Below are 26,793 nucleotides of genomic sequence, written 5' to 3' on the forward strand. Positions count from 1 at the left end.
ACATTCTGAAATGCATCTACACCAAAGGAGGCACGATTGAGAGCCATACAATCTAGAACTATTGATGCACTGAATAAATCTCCCCTGCCAAGTTTTTTTTAGCTAATTAATTCCAGGGGTGGCTGATGTTTGAAGCTATGCAACCAGCATTTGTTGGCTTGCATTCTTGCTAGAGGACAGCTCCTGCGGGTTTCACTGATTGCAGGCAGTGTTTGCTACTGCTATTTCCTAACTCTGGCAGGGGATCCTTGAGGGGACTTGGAGGGATGCTTTCTGCAGGCTGTTAGATCTGTGGCCAGTGATGCCAGCTGCTGTGTGAGAAACTCCAAGCTATGCAAGCCTTGCATGTTTTTAAACAAAAAAATCCCTTGCTGTGAAGAAAGAGTTTTTAATTTGTTTGCTATTGTCTGGCTCATTGCAAACTTGGTTAATGTTAAATACAGTAGCCAGTACAGTAAAATAAAAACACCTGTCCACAGAGGACTCTAACGTGTCCTCAAAGGAGGTTGTACAGACCTAGAGCCTATTTCCTGTTATAGTCACATCACCGGTTTCACATGATTGTGTGATGAATCAACGTGGACGTGAAAGTTATGTCTTAGAGGAATATAAAATGCCATCTCAAATAAGTTTTTTTTTTTTTTTTTTTTTTTTTGAGGATGGGTATTATGCTAATCATGCACCATGTAGTTCCTTTCTGAGCTCTTGAACCTGCATTCTCCACAGGTTCAGGAAGATGTGCAAGCCTACTTTGGTTTGCTTCTCCTCATCAAGGAAAAGGGATGGGAGCTGTCTATTCCCTTTGAATACTGCAATTCACACTTGCTGGTTGGCGCCCCGGTGTGTGCATTTGAATATCATTTGCATAATGATCCTTAAAGCTCTAATTTGCAGAGCTTATCAGGATGAATTTCACAGGTTCTCCTTGTTCAAAGGCAGCTGATGGTGAAACCTATGGAGGGCCATGCTTAGGTAATATTATCAGGCCTGCACAGAATAACAAAATGTTTCCTCTTTTAAGCTCTTACTGGATTTATTTTTCTTAACCAAAGGCAATTGATAGTCCTGCCCGTGTTACAAAAGAAATCAGATGCACCAGCAGCATGTCTTAAAGAAATCTGTGAAAAGAACAAGGTTAGGTCATTTGAAAGCAGCATTCCCCAATGGCCCCCTCTGTCTATTTAGTACATGGTTTTCTGAGTATTTTTCTAGTAGGTCAGTTAAGGACTCATGAGTCCAAGTTTGTAAAGGAAGGAATAAAATACTCATATGGCACGGAGGTGGGAAGGAGTTTAAAGAATTACAAAAAAAGTATGCATTGTTCAGATAAGAAGAGCTAAATGGTGATGGTGTGGATCTTGGGAGAATATTACTTATGGACCTTAATGGACAATAATTATATCAGACTACATGAAGACGTCATTTTTGTAGGTTAACATAATGGCTAAAGGCAAGTAATTTCAAAGATGGTTTCCTGAGAGCTTTTGATATTGGCAAGTAATATCTTCTCTGATTGTGTTCTAGATCTTTCTATACCTCTTTCTGCATCTCTGAAGACTTTGCCTGTTGGGTGAACATTTGTTCTCCTTGATTCTTGGTGTTTGGAATTGCTACCATCACCTTTGAAAAATGGTCAGAATCTACTAATACAGGACCCAGCCTCTCAAAGGGATTCCTTGCAAAGGAATCTGGGAAGAACTGTAAGACTTTGTAAACAGTCACTGTTCCGACTTCTGACCCTTTTCACACCCTTAGGCACTGGTTCGCAACCTGTGGATCTCGACCCCCTTTAGGGATCTCACATATCAGATATCCAACATATCAGATATTTGCATACAATTCATAATGGCAAAATTACAGCTATGAAGTAGCAAGTAATTTTAAGGTTGGGAGGTCTCCATAACATGAAGAACAGTATTAAAGGGTCACAGTGATAGGAAGGTTGAAAACCACTGCCATAAGGTTTGATTCATGACAGATTAAGTAAGCAGGTACTCTCCAGTCTACTCTGCATCTATTTAAAACATGTGATATTCACATCCGTTTTCTGTGTGTGTAAAGCTTCTAGACTATATCCTCTACTCTTTTGGAGAAAGATAATGTACATAAAATGATACTTTTTTTTTTTTTTTTTTTTTTTTTTTTTTTTGTAATTCAGGTGACTGGAATAAACAGGGTTTAGCTCAAGAAATGAAAGATGCTTCTGAAACAAATCAAAGCAGTTCTCTCACTCTTTATACCAAATGCCCATCTGTACACACGGGTTAAGGTTCAGTAAAGCTGTAAGGAGGGAAGTGTGAGGATTATTAGTGCATGCAAAGGGACACAGAGAAGATGAACTTACCACAGCCTGGAACAATCAAGACCAAAGAAAGAAAAGAGCAAACATCTGCATTAAAAACCAGTTGGGAGGCAGCAAAGCTCGTTCCATGCATTCACCAGCTCGCATCTCACATGCTGCCGATTTGCATGACCAGGCTGTTAATGGAACTTCATTTCTTTTTCATTGGCAAGATCACCCAAAGATTTGCCATTATAGCCTGGTTTGCAAAGCGCCCCCTACAGGCCATTGTTCTGCTGCTAGGTTAGCCTTAGTTTTATCTCCAGTCTTTCAACCCACGATCCTGTTCTTGGTGTGATTTTCTGTTATTTTTTTTCTTGCTAATGCTTTGCCAAGGCCACACATTGTTTATATCTTCCCAAATACCATCTCCTCTCATCTGAGGGTCCCCTACATTTACTTCTTCCTCAACAGATACACTGAAGCTAGCTAACCTTCTTTATATTCTCTTTCCACATGTCTATAATTACCTTTTCCTTATAGACTGTTCTCATACTAGGTTTCTCTGTCTCTGCAGTTGTGATGCTATTTAGAACTAAGAAAAATCCAGGTAGGATGAGACTGATTATGGAAGTAACTACTTATGGGTTCTTTCCAGGTAGACAGAATCAGAAATTAGTCTTAAAGCTTTCTTTAGTGATCAGAAGAAAATGTTGCTAAAGACTTCAGTGGGAAGAAATGTATCTGTAATCACAACCCTGGACCAGACTCCATCTGGAGTCTCAAGAGATTCTAAGGAGAAGAAGAAGCTGTGAGCAATCGTGCCTCACGTGAGGAAAAGGAAAGCGAGGGAGAAGTCTGAGAGCCACTGTGAATATAGAATAGGCTGGTGCATCTGTCTACAAACGTCAGAAAGACTTTGAATGCCACAGCCTTTTGGAAAAGAGACCAGGATGTTCCTGGGTGTATACCATTTAAAGTATCACTATGCAGAGCTATTCATAATCAGTGTGTAACACATTTCTTCAGGCCAATGCTATGGCTAGCTAACATCTTTAACCTTATTCATTGCTGACGCAGTACACTGAGAAAGATCACTTTAAAATAACGTTGGCCTGTGACTTAGGAAACAATATAGCCCTGTGATGGTCTGCTTTGAAACAAACAGGAGATACAACTAACAAGATTGTAAAGTCAATGGTTGGAAATAGTGGTCAATTTAGAGTGTTGTAGATGCTATTTCTTAAAGCATGTCTGATTCAATTTCACTTTAATCTATCATATAAACCTGTTAGGTATATTCGGATAAAATGCAAAGCAGAAAATAATTTAAAAAAGCCTCTTCTACTTCCAAAAGTTAGAGCTCACTCTTTTTTCGTTTAACTTGTAATAAGTTTCATGGATTTCTCTACCTATGTGTGCTTTCAATCCTATGGACAAACTGATAAATGGTGACATCCATTAAAACACCCATATAGGTTCAGACTAATCCCACCCCCAAGTCTACTAGTGCTTGTCATCAAATGTCTTATAAAGAATGGAAGATGACAACGTGAATGGAGCAGTCAGGCCACGGTACTTCTAACAAACTTACCTGCCCATAAAACGCCACTCTATAGTAACGACCAAACAATCGCTTCTCCGAATTCACCACCTCTGCCACTTTCAGATAGGACCGGTGGATGTCATAATAGAGATCTGATAATTTCTGAAACCAAAAACCAGAGGGCTTTGTGAGAGAAATGCTGACACGCAAGGGAGATGGTCGTTATGTTTCAATGCTGTACGCCATTTGTCAACTTAAAGTAAAAAAAAGGTTTGTGGGTTTTCAGAGTTTAGATCACATACTTTGAAGTCTCGTTGCTTTTCAAAGACAGCGATGATGGGCTTATTGACATCAGCGATGAGTTCGTATCGTTCAGACTTCCAAAGGAACTCCACACACATATACAGCTGTTCCACTAGGATGTTCTGCAAGGTCCCAGAGAAAAGGATGTTTTAAAAAAATATATGTTTAAAGATGTGGCTCATTTCTGAAACTAGGTTCTGAAACTATCTCAGCCGTAAGTCTTTTCACAGTGTGATTTTTTTGACTCCTGATCTTTATTACTGACATTTATAGCCCACCATGGGATCACACTGCCATGTTGGGTACCCCCCACTTCTTCTCATCATCCCCTAACCCATAAAGCAGGCATACTAGCTCAGACCTTTTCAGTTCTTTCCACTGCTATTGTCTGTGATGCTTAGCTCCTACCCCTGCCCTCCACTCCTAGACATAGAGTAGCTTTCTAGCAAACAGGCATTTCTCTCCAATGTCTGCTCTAAAGTGACATTTCCTTTTAAAACATAAATCCACTCATGTAATCTCCATGCCCACGAACCTTTGTGGAAGTCTAGTTTATATAACACTACCTTTTCTCTCCAGACTGACACTCAAGGTGGTTCACAATCCCTTTTTAACACTCTGCCCTTGTGGTTTATTGGACTCTGGCTCCAGCTTTCTACCTCTTGTCCCCATTCTTAGAGTGCTTCCATCTTCTACACCATTGCCCATGGTGCTGCTGTATACACTAGAATGTTCCTTTCCTGTGTGACACCTTGAAGTAAGAATTTTGGAATTCAAAAACACAGCAATACTATTAAATTTTTTTTTTAATCCCAGGTATGGGACATGGGGGCTGCTTCAGATTGTCCATAGCAGTTGACTATGATTTGCCTTGTGCTTTGGCTGGGGTGTGATTTTGCCAGCTCAGATAGTTTCTGTGATTGTATGACATTTGTAATTCTGGGTACTTTTTAGAGGGTATATAAATTCTAGCACCCCAGAGACAGGGTGGGTTGTTGGTTGGTTGTCACAGTTTGTTAGGTTGTCATGCACAGAGAAGAAACAACAACGAGAAGGAATTAGATATCCTGATGGCAAAGAGCAAACTTGCCCCAAGGAACTTGACACCCTAATTAGTGGGACGTGGTCTAATGATAACATTGCCTTCTTTCCAACCACTGACTTTATTCAAGGGTTTCTTTCCTTTCCTCTGTGTATTTCTGTTCTCTCTTAGCTAGTGTTAGTGGGTTGAAAGAGTGGGAGAAGAAGAACGCACAGAGTAGCAAAAGCAAGCTACAATACCTTATTCTATCTAATATCAACACTGAGAATCAAATCTCGAAAGCTTTTACTGATGCCCAGTCACCTCCATCACAACCACTTTCATGTAGAAAACTGTCATCTTCTCATTACAAGAATACAATGCCTTACTTTATAGTTATTGGATATGTATTTGGAATGAGCTACTTTTCACATTGAAGAAAGATTTTATTTTCAAAATTCTGAATTCTTCAAAAGCAGGGATTGTGCCTGATTAATTTTTTTTCCCTTGCCCTTAATACATGTCTTTCAGAGTGGTGGTAGATTAATTAATATGTCCAACTATGTGAAATCATATGATCTCTAAAGTAAGTTTATAATATTGTTTGAACATTTCTGACAGTATCTTTTTAAATTAACCATAGTCGTATGCAGTATGCATAAAGCTAAAGTTCATAAAAATTCATCTTTTTCCACATCTCTATTAAGACTTAAAAAAATAGCTTCTGGAATACTGTGTTTCCTGGTGAAGGGAAACTGTTTTATTTACCAGAATTGCTAATATGTGATTCCTGCTAGAAAACTGCTTTTTCATGAGAACTGACCAGCTTACATATCAGAAAGCTTCCCCACAGAAAATGTGAGCCCCTTTTTCTGAGCCAAATTTGTAAACAAATAAACTTGTGTAAGAAACTGCTGTGTCAAGTTCATAAAAACCATAGCATCCTTACTACATTTTACCAGAGCACAGAGATTGCGTGGAAGAGCTCACTATTTACATATGAGTTCATCAGAGGAGAATAAATCAGGCCCAGCTTAAAATTTCAATGAAGACTGTGCTCTATCCATGGAACTTGATGTTTATTAATCACCATCTTACTTGAGCCTCAGCATTACTTTGTTTATTAAAGTCATAATGCAGAACTACATTATCCGACTTTTGAATGCACATAAGAATCACAGTTCACTGCACTTTTAAACCTCACCAACGGCAGTGGATCACTTGCATCTAACCTCATTGTACGGGGTGTCTTGCATTCCAGAATCCTCTTTCATTGCTCCTTCTTCTTTAATGTTTGGGGTGATGCTCAGAAAGGCTGGCCATCCCATAGAGAACATGCCTTGGGAGGGGATCAAGGACAATGAAATATTACCTTAGGCAATTTGTATTGGGATTAGAACATGGCTTGCTTCATGAGGTTAGTCTTGGCAGTATCATAACACATGAAAGGCACATGATGGGTAGATCATAGTTTCTGGCATTGCCTATGATTACTGATATATATATATATTTTATCAGATGTACATTGTAAGGAAGAGTTCATTTATTTTGCTAGCTCTGAAACTTCATTATATAAAATATTAGAGATTTCAGAAATATCAATGAGATTCAGATGTGTGCTAATAAATATCAATATATGTTCATGAAGCATGAGGGTTTGCCTTCCCATTTCAATGTTCACTCATAAGTGTATCCCTTTTCAGTAGTTGTGGAATAGTATCACCAGTATTACCTTCCACATAACACAGACTGTTTAAAATGCTTGAGTATTTAGGGATCTGCAACCCTATAGGTGGAACAACATTATGAACTAACCAGTACCCCGGAGCTCTTGTCTCTAGCTGCATATGTATCAAAAGATGGCCTAGTCGGCCATCACTGGAAAGAGAGGCCCATTGGACACACAAACTTTATATGCCCCAGTACAGGGGAACGCCAGGGCCAAAAAGGGGGAGTGGGTGGGTAGGGGAGTGGGGGTGGGTGGGTATGGGGGACCTTTGGGATAGCATTGGAAATGTAAATGAGCTAAATACCTAATAAAAATGAAAAAAAAAAAAAGAGTCACTGAAGTAATTGGGGTGTGAACTGACACTTGAGTTTTATCAGTTTTCTTCAGTTTGGTTTTAGATAAAATGTGAAAGTCTTTATGTTGCTTTACAGGACCTAAAGATGATCAATGGTTGAGCCGAAAGGGCATGTTAAATAAAGTGATGTCTGATGACTTGCATATAAAAACTGGTGTGTGCTTGACACATGAAAGTAAGAAGGGTTTGAAGGCGGATCTGCTCCTGTGGTGTAGATCTGTCTTTTCCGAGGGCCACAAGCAAGAGACCTCACTACCTCACCGTTCATTTAGCTGGTTTGCTTCTAATGCATTATTTGGAAAATTCACTGTGGCCTTTTTGAAAACGTTCTCAGGTTTAAATGAATAGGAATGGAATTGTGCTTCTGAGGTATTGAAAATCAAAGTCCATTTTTATTTTGTTTGGGTATTTTTATTCGAACTCTACACTGAGTTTTCACCAGCAATTTGCAAGTTGAAATAATGTTATCTAGAAGATTGTTCAGAAACTTTGGACTTGAAAGAACTTTTAAAGAGATTTTTAGATAAAATGTATGAATGATAGTCACATTTTTACACAAAGTATAGTTCTTAGAAAATGTGATTTTTTTAGATCTTTAAGGTGAAATATTTTTAATGAAAGTAAATAAATATCATCAACCATATATTATAAATTGTTAGAGTAAATTATTATTATTATTATTATTATTATTATTATTAATTGTTTTTGTTGTTGTTAATTTTGCAATGCTGGAAATCAAACACCAAGGCTTACAGTTGCTAGGAAATTACTCTATTATTAAAATACATAGTCTTTAAGAAGTAAAATATGCCAATTATAAAGGTATATATATATATATACATCTATCTAAATGTATATTGTCTATATTCTTATCACTTTCCAGCTAAGATTTCTGCAGATAGGCATGACCATAATCCATAATCCTGAAGACTAGATAATATTCTATTTGCTGAGAACTGAGAAGAAAGCTAAACTTGTTAAGTTTAGGATGTGGTTTCTGAGTGGGCTGAGCGTAAGCTTTTTATACAGTAAATTCTGTTGACCTGATTTCAGGTCATGCCTTTTGCTTCTATGAACACATTTGTGGAAGTTTCCTGAAGCTGTAAAGTTGATTTCTTCAGCATCAAAGGCAAATGAGCACAGTTAGATCCACTCACTTCCTCCGCCTGGAGTTGTTAGTAATAAGTTGCTATCACAGGGTTGGGTGTCTTCTGGAAGCAGGGGTGGTGTGCAAATCTTTTCCATTTTCCAGTAACCTATGGTAGTGCAAGATGAGGTTAGGGCGTGGCTGCATGTTCTTGTTAATACAGGTTTATGGAACCACAAGTCGTTAATCAATGAGACATCAAAATCATCATTTCGAACCAAGAAGTTGACCATACAGTTAGCTTCGCTGCACATCAAATGAATATGTTGGTGACATCATAGAATTAAAAATATTAAAGTACAGCATAATAATAAATGTCTATAAAAGTGAAAGCTATTTAATAAATCATAAGTTTAATGCATTTATGTGGTTAGGTTCCAGTATGATGATCTCCAGGCTCTTAGCCCCTTTACAAGGTCCTCTTACCCTTGCGCTTCAGGTATTCTGCAATAAGTGCAGCTATATGGATGTAACACATCGCAGCCTATAACAAAACAGAAAACAGAGATTTCAAGGATGGATTTAACTTTTCATAAAATCCATGGTTTCCCAAGGAGAGTCAGTGTGCTCTCTCAGAATCTGTCATGTTGACTAACTCTTCATTTTGAAAGGAGTGAAAATGTCAATCTATTGGACTTTTTCAAAGTCTATCATCAAGAATAAAATAAATATTTGGAGATATTTTTGTTTTTTTTTCTTGATATATACATGAAATGGGATGAATGAGCTATCTTAAACAACTTTCTCACAAAATAACATTCCTTCCTTTATTATCTAATCATAATTTATTGCTATTTAAAAGCTATCTATCTCTTTTATTCTCAAATATATAGATTCTAGTATCTGGAGAAAAAAAAGGAAATAGAAAACATCTGCCTTCTAATGCTGGCTCCTCTTTAATTTCTCTTGCCTTTAGAATAGTTGTCCCATCATTTAGCCCTTGGTAATAGTATGCACGTTAATGTAACAGGCAGGTTCCCTTCCAGCTGATTACATGGGTGATGTTTCATTTCTCTTCTATATGTTTTGATCATTGCTGTGTACTCTTGAATTTACGAACGTCTCAGGCCTTCAGAGTTCTTCTTAAAAGTTTCATGAGTGGATTTGCTATTTCAGATAAGTTAAAGGGAACTGGAAATCTTCACCAAACTGTAGCCAAGCCAGAGTTCTGGTTTCTGTTCTAGAGTCCCTGATTACCAAATGCTTTCTTTTAGCATTATCCTAGATAAAGTTTCAGGCTTTAGGCTTAGCCTAGTATCTCCTATTCCTACAGGGCTATAGTTCTTAGAAAAGGCAGAACTTCCCTAGTGGTAACTCAGATGCCCCTGGATGCTATAAATCGCCACATCACACTGTGCATAAATCTATCCAGCATTACAACTGCCACAGAAAAGTCAAGTATTGATTTACAATCCCCACACAGGGAACTTTCTTCTCCATGGATGATTCAGATGAAGTTTGATAAGCTTACCAAAGCAGCAAGCTTCCCTGTTTCACTTCAATTTCAGGGAACAAATTTGAAAACACAGAATATTAACTCTGATATAAATTGCTAACTTTTGAATACTTTTAACAGCAGTGTCTTTAGATTCACGTTTTAAACATCTATTCGTGCACTGCATTGCAAACAACTGATGTTGCCACCTCTATATCTGGCCACAGTCTGATGTCCTCTACTTAGAACCAGATGTCACTGAGCCCTACATATAAAGTAACTGTACTTGATATATAGATGTATATTTTTACATCGGTGGAAAATATGATACATTTTATACTACATGGTGTACACTAAAAGCCAATTATTTAGATAAGGAAGACAATGTTGATGAAGAATGAGTGAGCCTTTGCTCATCACCTCAGACAGGTCTCCATTTCTTGCATGAATCTTGGCCATGCTTTCCAGCCAGGTCCTCCGTAACTCCGGGGTACTTGCATAGGAGTTTGCTAGGCTGTATTGAAGGTCCACCAGCATCTCTGGGTCCTTCTCATGCTCCTTCATCTGGGCTGTGGCCATCAAAACAGTCCTTATACGTTTAGTCAGATCTTTCACCTCTGCTGGGAAATTGCTGTTCTTTGGAAAAGAGAGAGCCTGGGTCACTATCTGTTCAGCATTCCTTTGTTAACTTCAACCTATACTCTTAGTTAGTGCTTGGTACCACATGCTTTTATGTTTTATATCGTGCTCATAAATGTCTGCATTCTGTATATTATAATTGTGATTATATTCAAACATTTGGTAATAAGAAGCATGGTCAACTTTACTGTCTTATAGTCCAACTTCCTACTGATATTTTCCTGAATGCCTTTGAAATTCAGTTCTCTCTGACTCTAGTCTATGCCATTTAAACAAGTTTTGATGTTATTCCTATTGATGGCATTGGCCCTGGACTGCCGAATCATATTCTTGATAAATATGGAGATCAAGGACATCCCATTTGACTTGAACTGGTAGTGTTTGAAGAAGGGCCTTTCTCCTCTTACACCAGTGTCCTTATACTTTCAGAGGTGGATCCAGAGACATCTATATATAATGAAGCAATTAACTGATGCAATAAAGCAATGAGGGGAGGGGAGGACTTCAAAGTGCTCTCTTGATCTCTAGATCAAGGTATGATTGAAGCCTTTTCTACTTTTAGTCTTCCAAAGGCACTAAAATAATAAGTAGAGGGAAATATAAGTTTGCTTATGATGATTATGAATAAATGATGGTACACCTGGTAAATTTTGTTATAAAACAATCAAAGATTATGGAAGTCCTACCTAAAACATCATGTACTGAAAGTGTGAGACCTAACAAATCCAATGTAAATATGCAAAGAATATGAATGACCAAATCTTGATAAACTACATACAGAATTCATAAATACCTCGTGGTTTTGATATGTCAAATAAAACCCCACTTCACTTTATTTCTGATTCTTCAGAAAAAAAGCCCATGAAGCATCTCTTACTTTCATCTGTTTATCTCCATTGGCAAAGTTGTTCGTGATTGCAAGGGAGTGTTGAAAGCGAGACCCTCCGATCCCTGCATCAGCTATTAACTGGCTCACTGCTTTGATGAGCTGGAAGAAAAAAAAAAAAAGAAGAACCTTCTAAACCTGTGGTTTTCAACCTTCCTAATGCTATGACCCTTTACTACAGTTTCTCATGTTGTGGTGACCCCCAACCATAGAATTATTTTCATTGTTACTTTATAACTGTGATTTTGTAACTGTTACGAATTGTAATGTAAATATCTGATATGAAGGATATCTGATATGTGACTCAAAGGGGTTACAACCCACAGGTTGAGAGCCACCATTCTAAAGCAAAATGAATTTGCATTTTTTGTTTTTTGGATGCATGTAGAAAGATGAGGCCATGCCTGTTCAGGAACAGATGGGCATGTGGAGTGTAGAGGTCAACTTTGAATGCTTATCTTCAGATATCATCCGTTTTGTCATTGAGATAGGCTCTCTCATGATCTAGAGCTCACTAAGGTAGGCTAGACTAGATGGCCAGTGAGCCCATGGGATCTTCCTGTCTCTGAGACCTCAGTGCTGAGATCACAAGCATATACCACTGCTACCTGGCTTTTAACATAGATTTTACAGCTTGAACTCATGTCCCAGGCTTGCTAGGCACACACTCCACAGACGGAGTCACCTCTCTAATCTAAAATCTGTATTTTTAAGGACATTGACTGGGCTAGACAAATACTCTATACATTTTCTTAGAAAGTTCAATAAATACCATTATTATAACTGTAAATACCCAGGGAAAGATGCAAGAATCTTATAATCTTGGGATGCCTTGAAGAAAGGCATGGTTGTCTTTTTGGGTTGATTTGGCCTCCTAGACTAACTGTGACTCTTAGAGTTGTTTATTCCATGAGATTCTAGTGCGTGAACAGAAGAAACACAAGGTCAAGTGGCAACATAAACTGCAATCCATTAATTTCTCTCCAGCTCTCCTCTTATATCCACCAGGACCAAGTGTGCTGGGAGAGTGGCATTGAGAAGCTCAGTTGACAGGTTGCCTGGGAACAGGATGCTTCGCTCTCTGCCCAAGCACAGCAGTTATTTTAATAACAACATTAATGAAAACTGGTAGGACTTACTTGTAAGTGAGACCGGACAATTGACTTCTGCTTGTTAAACTCAAAGTTCTTCCTCATGAAGAAGTATAGAAGTGCTGAAGCTTCCATCTGAGTCAACCTTGACCTGTGGTTACAGCATTTGAGGACTTCATAGCAGAATGAGCCACAGAGGTCAGCAGGCCCTTGGAAAAATGCTGACGGAAACTGGAGGAATGGAAGAATGAGGGAGTGAGCCATGTTCATTCATGTTTCAAACCTGTAGACTAAAATGCTATCCCAAAATATGCTCTCTCCATTTGCAGCAGATGGAGGGATGCTTCTAACATTGAAGTCCAAGTTTAGTAAGCTCTTCTCTTGTATTAATTATTCTCTTGCATCACTATTTCATGTGTTAATAACCGACAGCAACCCCAAAATGCATGATGTCTTTGAAATGTCCCATTATTCATTTGACACTGATATATTAGATGCTGTTTATAGTCATTTTCAAAGATGGTTACTCTAGTTACTTGGTTTGGAACCCTTAACTTGATATTTTGTTTTCTTTCCTTCTTTCCTTTTTCTCTTTTTCCTCCCTCCCTCCCTTCCTCCCTTCCTCCCTTCCTCCCTTCCTCCCTCCCTCCCTCCCTCCCTCCCTCCCTCCCTCCCTCCCTCTCCCTTCCTTCCTTCCTTCCTTCCTTCCTTCCTTCCTTCCTTCCTTCCTTCCTTTATCTAAACTTTCTATGCCCAAAACTCTGAGCAACCACATAATTGGTCACCAAATAGTACCACCACATTTGATTTCCACTCATTTTGAGACAGCTGCTGGGAATTGGTTCTAATTGTCTTATTTTGGCTCCCAAAAGCCATGCTTCTAGACTTGAGGGTCCCTGGCCCCAGCTGCCTTAGATTTATAATAAAGAATTGTCATCCAGCCAATGGCTGGGCAAGGAAATGGGGCAGGACTTTTAGATTGCGAGGACAATGGACTGAGAGAGAGGGAAGGAGAGGGAGAGGATCTCCATGACTCAGGGAGAATAATCAGTCTTCAGGAGAGAAAGCATCCTACATTGTAGGTGGAAAGGGAATGCTGCCCAATGGGGGCCTGCCCAGAAGATAACAGGGCAGCAAAGATAAAATATAGATATAGAAGATGTTAATCCAGGAAGTTTGTGCTAGCTGTGGGGAGGTTTAGAAGTCTATCCATTGAGCTAGTCAAGGCATATCAAAATTAGCTAGTGTGTGTGTGTGTGTGTGTGTGTGTGTGTGTGTGTGTGTCTTTCATTCATGAATCCAGAGAGCTCTTGGGTGGGTGCAGTGTGCACTTGACCCACTGGGAGTCAAAGCAGTTTAATTAATTCACCACTACATCAGCAATGGACTGGTATCTAGTGAAACCAAAATAGCATGAAACAAGCCTACCCTGCACACTGAGAGATGCAAAGATTATTTAGTGTTTATTGTCACCTTGAGCTGAGCTTTCCCTAGGACCTGGAGCGTCCTTACCTTGCACACAAACAGTCTTAAAGAAGCAAACACGTGTTTCAGGGCTGAGGCTGACTGGTTGACTTGGAAAAACAGCATGTAAGTATCGAAGACCCTTTTCATGAGTGAATTTTGACAGTCGGATTGTTGGAGCTGTCTCTGAAATTCAGAATAGCTGTTATTTAGGATAAATAGAGGACCAGTTGATTCCCTTCAGAAACATTTCTTATGAACCTACGTGTATTGAACACAATCCTGAGTGACAGAAGCAAATGCTGAGTGAGAAGAGATGATTTTTCCTACGCTCTCAGGGAAGTTTATACAGCAGTGTCAAAACCAAACCAAATCTAACCCAGATAAGGCAGTAACTAGAGTAGGAAGATGTTCCAGAAAAGGGGTTGTGGGTGTGGATAACCGTGCTTTAGAGGGTCAACAGAGATCCATCCAGTGGACGAATGGAGCTGAAGGAATGTGTCTCATAGAGACCTGGGAGGATTACCATGGAGTAAGAGCCTTGAGTTGGAGAGAAGCTTGTGAGTTCAAGGCTGAGAAGGAACAGGGTGGCTGATGTGTGGCTAGTGGGTTGGGTCATGGGGAGAGAGGATGAGGTGGCAGATAGGCAATGGGGAAGCTTTTCAACTGTGTGCTTTTCAAGGCACACGCCCATCAGTACATAAAGAATCAAAATTGGGTTGTGTTTGTCTCCTACCACGTTGGCACTTTACTTGAAAGCAAGGGTCTCTTGGTACAATGCTGCTGGAGCAAGAGGTTTTCTCTAAAAGATCCAACCTCTCCTGGTACAGCCCTTAAAGCAGGTTCATTTGTTGAGCTGTAAATGTTTTTAGGAGCATTATTAAAATGCAATTGGTGGGAGAAACTGTATACATTCAGAAAGTGCAATTGCCCACATTTGCCTTTGGTATATACCCACGGAACCATCACAGTCAAGAAAATAGAACATCCACCACTTCCTAATGTTTTCATATACAGTTTTGCAATCCTGTATTCTTGTCTTATCTCTATACCTCTAATCAGTCACTGATTTGTTGCTTCTAATAAATGGCATTTTCTAAGTGGAATGACAAAGCAGTCTTTCCTGGTTTGTCTACTAAGGCTTCATGTATGGTCTAACCTACATATTCACCTATTGATATGTGCTCTGGGTTGTTTCTAGTGGTTTTTGTTATTTAAAATAAATATGTTATACATACTTGTATGCAAAGCCTCATATGGGAGGGGCTTTTATTTTTCCTCAGTCAGGTGCTACTATCAAATGGTTGGCCACCTAACAGGTATATACTTAGCATTTAAGATATTTATTTTTGTTTTGATTTATGTATATGTATGTGTGCATGCATGTGTGTGTGTGCCATGTGTATGAAGATGTATGCATATAGGATAGATGATGGCATGAGATTGCCTGCAACTGGTATTACATGCAGCTGTGAGTGTTCCAGTGTGGGTGCTGGGAGCTGAACTCAATACTCAACCACTAAGTTATCTCTCCAGCTCCATAATTAATTTTTAAAGAAATTACACAGTGTTTTCCAACTTGTCTTTTCCCACTTGGTCTGACTTTCTGGGAATGAGAATTACCACTTCTCTAAATATTTGTCAAAACGAGGTATGGATAGTCTTGTTAGCATTAGAAACTTTATTAAATACATCATGATAACACCTCACCAATGTTGTATATATAACAAATAAGAAAAGATGCTTGGCATTAGTATTTTTTTTTTAATATAGTCATCAGTTAAAGCATAGCATTGCTTGTCTGTTGTTTTTCTGTTAAAAATATGGAGTCTTGTTCTCACTCCTTGTAGATGCCTGGCAGCACAGGAAGAGGAAAGGGGAAGAAAGATAATATTGGCAGTAGTGACACACCTGAGTGAGTGCCCTAAGCCACCGTTAGTCAAGCTCTGGCAAAATTGGAGAATCTCATTTAAAATGCTTCCCTACGCTGTGGAAGTGGATTTACCTCAGATTAATTGATTTCATAACTTGTCTTTTAAAAAGTGTTCGTGACTTCTCATGGCTTTTCCCCTCCACCCGAATCATCATTTTTGCAGAAAACATGATCATATTCACCTGGTGGACCTGGGTAAAGAGAGACAGCAGGTCCAGAATAGTGAGGCAGACCTCGGTGGCTATGTTGGCCTCTGTGTCAACATGGTGGACAATGTCTATTTCATTGGAATTGCCTACAAAACACAAAATAGAACAGTGTGTAAGCATGTAAGACAATCCTCTATGTCCAGTAAAACATTTCCTTCTATTACAGTGTTTACTGGCATTTTGATGAATAATTTATAAAATCAAAGTGTCTTTATTTGATCAATTTCATTTATTGCCTCAATTTAAAGAACAACAACACTAGATCATCTTAGACATGTGTGCCCCTTGCATGTATCAGCTGCCGGGGTTTCTATTATTTTTAAAATCCTTTTTCTTTAATCCAGACATCAGCCGGATCACACTTCTTCTGCTATCCGCCTGTTTAAAGATCTTGCTTCTGGGCCAACAGACTAAATGTATGGTCTCAGTGGACATTCTACACAAACAGCCTCCTCAGAAAGCCACATTGTGTATTTAGAGATTAAGGCAATGTAGATTTAAACAAGTAATCATGGGTCACATGCTCATAATTTCCACACTTCACAACAGCAGCTTCTATTTTTTATCTTATTGCCAAGCTGGATGTAATGTATCTCTGGAGTCATGATGTCATGGTTACTGCGTGTGGGAGATGGAGATTTGCATCCTCTTCCCCTAGAGTCAACAGTAATTACCTGGTTAAGAGAGAACCTTAGGAACCTCACAGTGCCAACACTACCTAGACGAGCTACCCTGAGGCCATTGCACTGACTTTCATTTTTCTGTTTTCTTCCCTGTTGATGGCGTTTTTAATTTTTCTGCATAGCTACACTCTGGTGATTCTTTCTTTGAAGAAATACTTGCAGGCCTATGGCAGTGGCCTTCAGAACAGTGGTTTCCCTGGCATGACAACATTCCTCTGTCTCACACACAATGCACTTCCTGTCTTATATACATGCTGAGAGAATTGCTTCTGGTTCACTTACTGTTCATGCTGTTGTCCAACATCTGTAAAAGTTTGGGGTTGGAAAGTGCATTTTTGCCTCGGATTATAGGTAAAGTCTGAGACCTGTGCTGCTTATGTCCCTCGTGGCCAGAAGTCGTGTGCATCCTGGAACGGAGATGAGAATTATGGCTGAATCTATCCAGCAGTGCCCTACCAAACCAGTATTCATTCAGATAGTTGAAAGAACCTGTCTGGGCTGAATCTGGGGAGAGCCAGCTTTGGCTTTCTGTAACCTATGAAGCCTGGACGGTGCCTGCATCTAGAGTAATGAGTTCTGGGATGTATGGCTGGGATGTTGGGGATCGAATTTCTCTCCCAGGTTGCCCATTGCAGTCTGAAAGTGAGGGAAAAGCCCTGGTTTCCAGGAGCCAGCAGGATCTGTCCAGTCTACAAGGAGGACACTTAATACTTGTCCATCACAGATGGCAGACTGTGGTGAGCTTAGGTGTGTTACAATTGCTATGAAACATGTGAAGTAATTATTTTTTTTTAAAGATTTACTTTATTATTTTATTTTATGTGAGTACATTGTCACTGTCTGCAGAGAGACCAGAAGAGGGCATCAGATCCCATTACAGATGCTTTGTGAGCCACCATGTGGTTGCTGTGAATTGAACTCAGGACTTCTGGAAGAGCAGTCAGTGCTCTTAACTGCTGAGCCATCTCTGCAACTGTGAAGCAATTCTTTATTGTGTTCTTTTGTATTATAGTTTGCAAAGCAAACCCATGATTACATCTTTTAAAATTATTCTCTCACTAGAAGCCCACTTCTATAGGTCCCCATGGATGGCAGCAATATTTATTTTGTTATTTATTGATGATATACAGTTTCCTATTTCTTCCTAATGCTCCTCTCTAAAATACCCACATTACATATTCTTATGAGAACCTGAGAAGAATAAATCAAACTCAGGAAAGTTTGGGGAGACAATTTTTAATTGTTAGACCAAGAGGATCTTGGAGCTGGAATTTCAGGGCAAGTGATTCTGACTGGGCAGGTATAGGAGGGAGTGAGCAAGGTCTGCAAAATTGGAGATCAGCTAGCAACTAGATAATCTAAGGTGACTCGTGAGGATTCTCCGGCTTCTTTGTGGCCTCTGTTCCTTTAAAAACCATGAGTTTCAAGAACACTAAGAAAATCTTTTAATCACTTGTGAGACTAGGCCGGGGCCTAGCAAACACAGAAGTGGATGCTCACAGTCAGCTATTGGATGGATCACAGGGCCCCCAATGGAAGAGCTAGAGAAAGTATCCAAGGAACTAAAGAGATCTGCAACCCTATCGGTGGAACAACATTATGAACTAACCAGTACCCCGGAGCTCTTGACTCTAGCTGCATATGTATCAAAAGATGGCCTAGTCGGCCATCACTGGAAAGAGAGATCCATTGGACACACAAACTTTATATGCCCCAGTTTAGGGGAACGCCAGGGCCAAAAAAAATGGGAATGGGTGGGTAGGGGAGTGGGGGAGGAGGGTGTGGGGGACTTTTGGGATAGCATTGGAAATGTAATTGAGGAAAATACGTAATAATAATAATAAAAAAAAGAAATCTTTTAATCACTCATCAGAACTGGAGTCATGATTCCAGAGTGCCTTTTTCCTGTACTGCTAAGAACTAAGGGGACATTTTATTGGCATTAGGCACCCCATTAGGTTTTTAGCTAAATAGAAAGGCCTATTAATCCTCATCCATTCAAGGTGTTTGCTTTAACTGAACATAAGCAAACCACAGTCCTTCATTTCTGTTTTTAAGCCCATGAGGGAGCTGGAGAAGCAGCTAAGAATTTTCTTCAGATAAACATATTAACTGCTTAAAACCACATGTACATATATGAATGTCTCCACCCACACACATGCATGTTCACATATAAACGACATACGTGTGATTTTAAATACCGAGCCAAGGAGATATTACCATTGTGACAAGAGACCTGATGTCTGGCAGGAAGGATTGGATCCCTTCAGAGTCCCATTGTTCTGGGTTGACTGCACAAACTTAAACGCTGCAGCGATTTTCCTACAAAGAACACAAGTTGAAAGCACAGCACAGCTCCACATTTACAGTTTATATATAAAAACAGAATGACAAGTGACAAGCAATTACTGAACAATGAGACATTTCATATTCTGTGAATTAATGAAAAGTAAGGGGCTGGCTCACGTGGTGAAGTACTTGCTATGAAGGAAAGCCTGAGGCCCTGCCTTCTGAACTTCAGCATCTATGTACGTGGAGGCTCATCTGTAATCCCAGTCTCAAGATGCAGAATCAGGGATCCAGCGGGCAAGATGGCTAGCTAGAATAACCATATTGGTAAACTCTGGCTCCAGATGAAGAGATGGTGGCTCAGTATTTTTGGTAAAGAGAGTTTGAGGAAGACACCTGATGTCAAACTCTGGTTGCATTCAAACACACACAGCCCAACACCACATATATAAGCAAACTCAAAATAAAATTAACATTTCAGTTTTTTTCTGAGAATAGGAAATTAGAGGGCTTTGGATATTCTTGTATTTGTGATGAATGGTGCCAGCATGAAGTAGTTGTAGATTAATTTTTGTTTTTACCTTACTGAAAGTATGTTCTTAAACAGATGTTTCACCCATAAAAATTTATCTATCTATATATCTATCCATGTATCTATGTATCTATCACCAGCAGCTATTATATCTATCTAATCTATCTATATCTATCACCAGTATCTACTATATCTCTCTAATTCATCTATCTATCTATCTATCTATCTATCTATCTATCTATCTATCTATCTATCTATCTATCTACCCCTTCCTGTGTCTGTCTTTATGTAGGGTCTGGGCACCAAACCCTGGTCTTCATTCTTGCATGGCAAGTACTTCACTAACCGAGCCATATTCAAAGCTTCTATAGTTTTTTTTTTTATATAAAAAGACTATATTAGTCTACTAGAATTTAAAACAATTACCTTATTATATTGCGTTTCCCTAGGTATCTAAAATTCTGAAGACAAACGCTAGAAAGGGGAAAAAAGGCATGCTTATTATTTACATTCCTTAATTTATACATATAACATAACAATTCATCTAAATATATGGAAAGAAAAATAGCAAATTTTCTTTGCATATTCCATATACTATTGTTGATATTTATTTACCATAGGGCTTCTTTGAATGAAGAGTGGCATAGTGAGCTATTTTGAAAGTTCCACAAAATAAGTTATTGGATCAACCCTAAACTTACTCCAAGATGCTGAAGAAGTCTGACACCTCTGGACTGGGTGCTCTCTGCCAGTAGGCAATCAGAGTCTCTAGAAAGGAACACAATATGGCATGAGGCTCTTGGAAATGTAGGTTTCTTTCTTTTTCTTCTTTTAAACTGACTTGAAGACATTCCACTTACCATCTGAAATGGTCTTCATAATGTGAAGAAAACACATAAGAAGACTCCTGGTTTCTGCTTGATCTAATTTGTCAAACCGAAGCGTTGACCCAATCAAAGACAAGGGCCTTGGGATCTGGGAATCAAAGGACCAACAGGGATAAGAAAAAGACTGAGGGCGCCCTGGATTGTAGTTGCAGTGTTTGACACGTGTGGCACAGAGGGTAGCTGCACCTTTTCACAGTTGTCTGTCTTCTCACTGCTCTTCTCTGTGGTACTTGGGTTGGAGTCGAGGCTCGCTAAGGACGCTCTGGAATCTGCATGGTTCACTGTAGAAATAGCTATTGATGAAAATGCTGCAAACAGAAGCCACAGCACACATACAGTGATGAGATGTATGAGCACGAACAAGGGCAAACATGGGGAAACAGGTTTGCTCATTGCTGAGGTGGGTACAGGATTGGGAAATAGAATCTGGGATTGACTTGGAAGCGATGCAACATTTAACGCATTGCAATGGTGGTCATGATGGGTCTAGAAACATCGAAACTGTTTTAAGTGCATTTAAAATTTGTTCTTTGGATCTCTTAAAATGAAAAAAAAATATAGACAAAGATAACTCTTATTTTAATAGAAGATGGTTTGGAGGAAGGAGTGTTTAACTTGACAGTTTATGCGAAATAGAAATGACATTTTGAAAATGGTTCTTAATATAATCCTTGAAGCTGAAGAGCTATTATATTTTTAAAAAAGCTGTGCATAACAAAAAGCAAAAGACAGAAGAATAAAGTAATTTGATAATATCTGAGCAGACAGCCCTTTAAGCTAAGCAGAAGTGGACGTTACTGGATGACATTCAAAGGAGTACATTAAGGACTAGTTATACAGCATGGTGTACTTTGCCAGGTATATTATGCATATGAATTATGGATAGGAAACATCATGATATACAATGTAAACACTGGTGAGTGGTAAACATGAGTGTTCTCAGCAGGTCCCGAGTACCTGCTATGGAATTTAAAACATCTTTGGAAAATGATGTATCCACAGAAGTTGCATGTTTCATGGACGTCTGAGTCTGGAATCCTCCATTAGTGCTGAGGTCATCTCTAGATCCCTGCATTTGGAGTGGAGAGGAGAGGAATGAGAGTTAGTGGGCTTCGGCATGGTGGACCATTGTGCCTTTTACATCCTTCCTAATCAGTCATGCTGTTGGATATTTTATATCCTAGCAAAGATGTTCCACTAAAGTTGGCAATGAAAATGAATATTGTGAAGAGCATAGTTATGTTCACAGTTTGATTTATTTTTTTATGCAAAGTGTTAAAGTTTTTATTCTTTTACAATTTCCTTCCTCCCACTAAGTCCTCCTCACATTATTATGTCTTTCGCCTTTGTTTCTGTCTGTGACTCATTGGATTTCACAGAGTCTGGTTGAGTAGGCATGGGTTATCCACTGGAGCATGAGGAACTCAGAAATGGCTGCATCCTTGGAGACAAAGCATCCCTTTTCTCCAGCCTCCCTCCACAGCCCTTAGCTCCCCAGTGTAGGCGGCATCCCATGATCCTCCTTCCCACATCTATGACTGAATGTTTACTGGCTCAATCTTATGCAGGGCCCAGTGCAGGCAATCATAGCTGTTGTGCGTTCCTGAGTTAAAAGCCATGTCATATGACAGCATTACATAGCTTTTCTCCTCAATGTTTGGCTTTTAAATTCTTTCTGCTCCTTCTTCTGGGAATTTTTAAAATGCATGAGAGTCAATCTTTTAGATATGGGCTGGAATAATACCGATATAGCAATTATTAAACTATAGATTTAATTATCATCATTATGTATGTGTACATATATATACATATACATATAACCATCAGTAAGGGACTAGATTTCAAATCTGTATGTTCTGAGCATCTTGGCAAGTGTTTTCTGTTAGACAATTTAATATTAAGGCACTTTACTCTGTGTTAGGCATTTTATCTCAGTCTACAAATATGAAAACAGGCCTAGATAACTTGAATAACTCTCTAAATGGTATGTATATGTTACATGGTGCTGATGGGATTTGATCATCTGAAGGCATGATCCTAACCTTTTGAAGGTTCTATCTTGGACGGTCAGTGTATTCAGAGTGTGTTCGCCCTCTCTCATGAGTTTATTTTTTATGTATGTATTGACATATTCATGTATGTGTGTATACAGGAGCACATGGACGTGGAGGTCAGAGGTCAATGTCAGGTGTCTTCTTCCATCACTTCCTACCTGACTTTTGTGAGCAAGGTCTCTCAACAAACCTGGAGCATGGTAGAGTTTGCCTGGCCAGTGAGCCCTAGGGAATTCTCTGTCTACCTTCTCCGTGTTGAGATAATAGATTCATGTCACACACACAGCCTTTTACAGAGGTGCTGGGGATCAAAGTCAAGTCCTCATGCTTGCAAACACTTTACCAACTAAACCATCTCTGAGTCCCTTGAATAGTTTTCTATACTGCCACCATACTGGCTGCGTGGACAATTGTCACAACGGGCCACACTGGGCTTTTGACCATATGAAACACTTAATTTCCATGGGGAAAAATGGGGAGCAGTTGGCGAAGAATGAACATTGAAGCTAAGGCCATGGGAATATCATACAATCTGCAGAAGCTGTGCAGATGTGAAGAGTGCTTCAGAGAATAAAAAAGAATGAAAACAGTTCCAAAGAGAGGGACGGGCAAGGGGGGAAGCTGTGAGGACAAGCTGTATTGATCGAGCGTTTGTTGGAAATTGTTTAACCCTAGCTTGCTTACAAGGAGGAAGAAATGGTTATACAACCCATAAATATATAAATAAGAGGAATTACTTAAGGAAATGGAAACTTGGAGAACTGCGCAAAGGTACCTGATTGGATGTGTTCACGGTGAAAGGATACAGGTCCTTCAGGTAGATTCTTGGCATATTGTCCAGGAGCATACCATAGAGCGGCATGTACAGACTCGCTATCTGTGCCTGCTTCCTCTAGGTGAAGGCAGACAAGAGAAATGATTCACGTGAAAATCAATAGGCTCAGGGGTTTCATATTCATTTAATGCAGTGGGCCATTAAACGGTGTTTGGGGGAGAGAGAAAGAAAGGCGACTTACAGGTTCCCTGTATCGATCATCGAAAGAATGCTTAGCCATTAGATTTTTTAGGACAGCTAAAGCTAAGTGCCTGATGTCTTGGTCCTCCTGCAGGGCAAAGCCAACTTCTCGGAGAAGAATTCCAATTAAGAAGTGTTTGCGGCAAAATTCATTTGTGACTGAGTACTCAGGCATATCTTTGAGAGGAAGAGAATATGTTATTGAAAACTGAATAGCCACTTTAGATTACAAAAAGGCAGATCAAACAGTTCCTAAAACCTCTGCCCTCAAGTAGGAGGGATTCTACAAGATAGCCTTGCTACAGAGATGTGGCCTGCTGTGACCTTGGGATGGGAACATGTTTGTTGATGTAAACACAAGCATAGATACTAACACAGCACAGTTAACAGTCACGGCCTATCGAATGGCCGGCCCACATCATTGCAGGGGCTAAAATGTAGACGTATTTTGTGTCTGTTGGGATTGAGAAAGGTTCTAGGAAAAAAGGGCTACATTGAGTTAGACCTTGGAGGATGCTGGACAGTTCGGGCTTATTACGGGAGTAAATGGAGGTTGGGGAGGATATTGGGAGAGAGGGAAGGCTTACTTTCAATGGCACAGAGTTCTGAAACACAGACAGGTATGTGGAAGCAGACATGTGTGAGGGATTAGTGAGTACAGTGGTCAAAAGAGAAGGCCTAGGAATCCAGGCTTGAGATATTGTGTGTGTGTGTGTGTGTGTATGTGTGTGTAGATGGTGGAGAAACCTAAGAACAAATTCTGTATCCAGCACTTAGGTCCTCCTCATTCAAGTTCTCTAGGAGTGGCTAAGACAAGAAGGGATTCTCGTTTGTTTGTTTGTTTTTATTTTGTTTATTTGTTTTTTTTTTTTTTGTTTTTTGTTTTGTTGAGGCTTGTGGGGAAGGAACAACAATGGGCTTTAGAAGTCAAGGAATGCAGGCCCACATGATTAGCACAATCAGGATGGGTATGCCTTGGAGAGGCAGAGCCTTGAGGACTCTGCATCTGAGGGCTTCCTGCTGTTGTGTCACTCTGCTTGTTATCCTTGTGGCCTTTACATTCTCCCTAATATATGGGTTGTAGGAAAATTCTAGGGGGCTTCTAGCCCCTCACTGGGATGCATCACTGGCACTCACAATGATAATGCTTGATCTCTCTCAGGCATTGCTACTGGAGCAGATTAATGATCCAATCCCCGTCCTTGGAAAGAATCTAGGAATGTAGATTGCCAGCAATGACCACCCTTAGAATATATGCCCCAGTACAGGGGAACGCCAGGGCCATAAAAGGGGAGTGGGTGGGTAGGGGAGAGGGGGTGGGTGGCTATGGGGGACTTTTGGTATAGCATTGCAAATGTAAATGAGCGAAATACCTAATAAAAAATGGAAAAAAAAAAAAAGAAAAAAAAAAAAAGAAAGCATTTGGAAAAATAGATTGTTGTTGAAGTTAGGTTAAGATGTTTCTGATAGTGGCTCTGTTGTAGAAAATCTTAGGGAACAGTTTTGAGCTCCAGAGAGGCACAGCACACTCTTCCTGGTTGAGCTAGGGAGTTTGTTGAGGTCAGGGAACAAGAACAATGGCAGCCTGACCAGCACTGGCTGCCTCTCTTGCTGAAGCAAGATCAAGGTGGTGATTAACTTCTTTTTCTCATTATTTGCTCTCAGCTTTCTGATCTGATTTAATACAAAAATTGTTCAATGACTAGATGTGCACCCTGAGGATTTGAAGTAGATTGTATTTTATAGAAAGCTTTAGATTTGTCATTCCTTTAAGATTTTTCTAAGATTACTTTTTAAGATAAATAATAAAATAACTGATCCTTTCTTTATAACCTCAAAATGCTGCCTGCCAGTAAGAAAAACTAGCTGAGAAAATTACCTTGCTCCCTCACAATTTGTTAATTTATAACAAGTTGCTTAGTTACGAATGTATGTGGGTTCTTGGGAATAATTTTTTTTTTTTACCTGTACAATGTAATGTTTTTTCATGGGAAGGTATTAGGGAACATGCTGTTTTTCCATAATTGTTCACTAGAAGAAAAATAGAATGTAATCACATTGTAACTTTATATTGTTTGAAAGGTTTTGCAGGGACATATAAGCTATGGGTGAAAAAAATACACTTGTTGGGTCAACTCCTGGGAGTTTGCTTGTCTACCAAATGTATATATGTGCATGTATATGTATAAAATGGTTGGAGCCAGCTTGTTGGAGTTTAGTTCATCCACCAAAATGTGTGTATATGTATATATGTAAAGTGGTTAGAGCTTTGCTCAATAAATCAAATGTGATTGTGTCTGTCTGTCTATCTATCTATCTATCTATCTATCTATCTATCTATCTATCTATCTGTGTGAAATTGTTGGAACTTTGCTCCATCCATCCATCAAATGTGTGTGTGTGTGTGTGTGTGTATGTATATATATATATACATATATATATATGTATATATATACATATATATGTGTGTGTGTGTGTGTGTATGTATATGTATATGTGTATGTATATATATGTATGTAAAGTAGTTGGAGCTTGCTCATTGGAGCCTGGTTTATCCACCAAGTGTGTGTGAGAGTGTGCCTGTTTTACATCCTCACCAACTGCATATCTCCTTCTTGGATTACTGAGCATACTGTTCAGAGCTGGTCTTCAACAGTGTTTTTGCTTTTGTTTTGTTTTATTCAAGACAGAGTCTTTCTGTAGCCTTGGCTGTCCTGGAACTTACTCTGTAGACCAGGCTGGCCTTGAACTCATATAGGCCTGTCTATCAGTGCCTTCTAAGTACTGGGATTAAAAGTGCACCCCCACTGCTTGGCTGACACTAAGAGTTTTGAGATCAATGGCCTCATTAACTTGTGATTTATTGACTTATTAATATAGTGTTGGGATTTAGGTGAGTTAGATATAGGGGTATGTGAAGTGAGAGATGCAACTCGATGCAGAGGGAACAAAAGAGACCATGTTTGGGCTGGGGTCATAGGAACTGGCAGCTGCAGGAACATCAGGACTAGTTGGTTGAAGAAGGTGACTGAACAGGGAGAGGGAAAAGCCATTGGGACTGGAAAATCTGAGCCCAAACTATTATGTTAATTATTTTGTAATGATTAGACTAACTTGGAGTTGCTCCCCAGTGTAATTTCCCCATAGCAGGGGGCTAGCACCCAAGATAACACTGGGGAAACTTCCTCATGTTGGAATGCTTAATGCTGTTATGAGTATGACCCCGCAAGTCCTGGTGACAAAAGCCAAAATATACAACTGAAAAGTACATTGAAATTAGAAAATGTTTCTAGA

The 26,793-nt window shown here is 39.4% G+C and overlaps 1 protein-coding gene across 27 annotated transcripts in view; it reads right to left on the bottom strand.

The window, feature by feature from the left end:
- The window catches only part of Dock10 (dedicator of cytokinesis 10), a 257,698-nt gene that overhangs the window by 18,773 nt on the left and 212,132 nt on the right, over window positions 1-26,793 (bottom strand). For 9 of the 27 annotated variants that reach the window (XR_003954321.1, XM_006496470.4, XM_006496469.4 and 6 more), the window contains 20 exons: window positions 23,501-23,676; window positions 23,260-23,376; window positions 21,388-21,499; window positions 20,617-20,738; window positions 20,404-20,518; window positions 20,245-20,311; window positions 19,970-20,017; window positions 18,943-19,044; window positions 17,005-17,129; window positions 16,013-16,125; window positions 13,946-14,083; window positions 12,482-12,664; window positions 11,334-11,444; window positions 10,238-10,453; window positions 8,809-8,866; window positions 8,393-8,491; window positions 6,384-6,490; window positions 4,130-4,252; window positions 3,876-3,989; window positions 2,345-2,350 (listed from right to left, as the gene is read on the bottom strand). Coding sequence is in view for 21 of the 27 variants with exons in the window: in XM_006496470.4 (XP_006496533.3) it covers window positions 2,345-2,350; window positions 3,876-3,989; window positions 4,130-4,252; window positions 6,384-6,490; window positions 8,393-8,491; window positions 8,809-8,866; window positions 10,238-10,453; window positions 11,334-11,444; window positions 12,482-12,664; window positions 13,946-14,083; window positions 16,013-16,125; window positions 17,005-17,129; window positions 18,943-19,044; window positions 19,970-20,017; window positions 20,245-20,311; window positions 20,404-20,518; window positions 20,617-20,738; window positions 21,388-21,499; window positions 23,260-23,376; window positions 23,501-23,676 (2,252 nt within the window). In the remaining 6 variants the exon portion in view is untranslated. Of the gene's footprint in view, window positions 1-2,344; window positions 2,351-3,875; window positions 3,990-4,129; window positions 4,253-6,383; window positions 6,491-8,392; window positions 8,492-8,808; window positions 8,867-10,237; window positions 10,454-11,333; window positions 11,445-12,481; window positions 12,665-13,945; window positions 14,084-16,012; window positions 16,126-17,004; window positions 17,130-18,942; window positions 19,045-19,969; window positions 20,018-20,244; window positions 20,312-20,403; window positions 20,519-20,616; window positions 20,739-21,387; window positions 21,500-23,259; window positions 23,377-23,500; window positions 23,677-26,793 lie in introns of those variants that run through there. The other 18 variants (XR_003954322.1, XR_003954323.1, NM_175291.4 and 15 more) reach the window with 8 other exon arrangements.

Source organism: Mus musculus, chromosome 1 (genome assembly GCF_000001635.26).
Source record: "Mus musculus strain C57BL/6J chromosome 1, GRCm38.p6 C57BL/6J".
NCBI classification, from domain to species: Eukaryota; Metazoa; Chordata; class Mammalia; order Rodentia; family Muridae; genus Mus; species Mus musculus.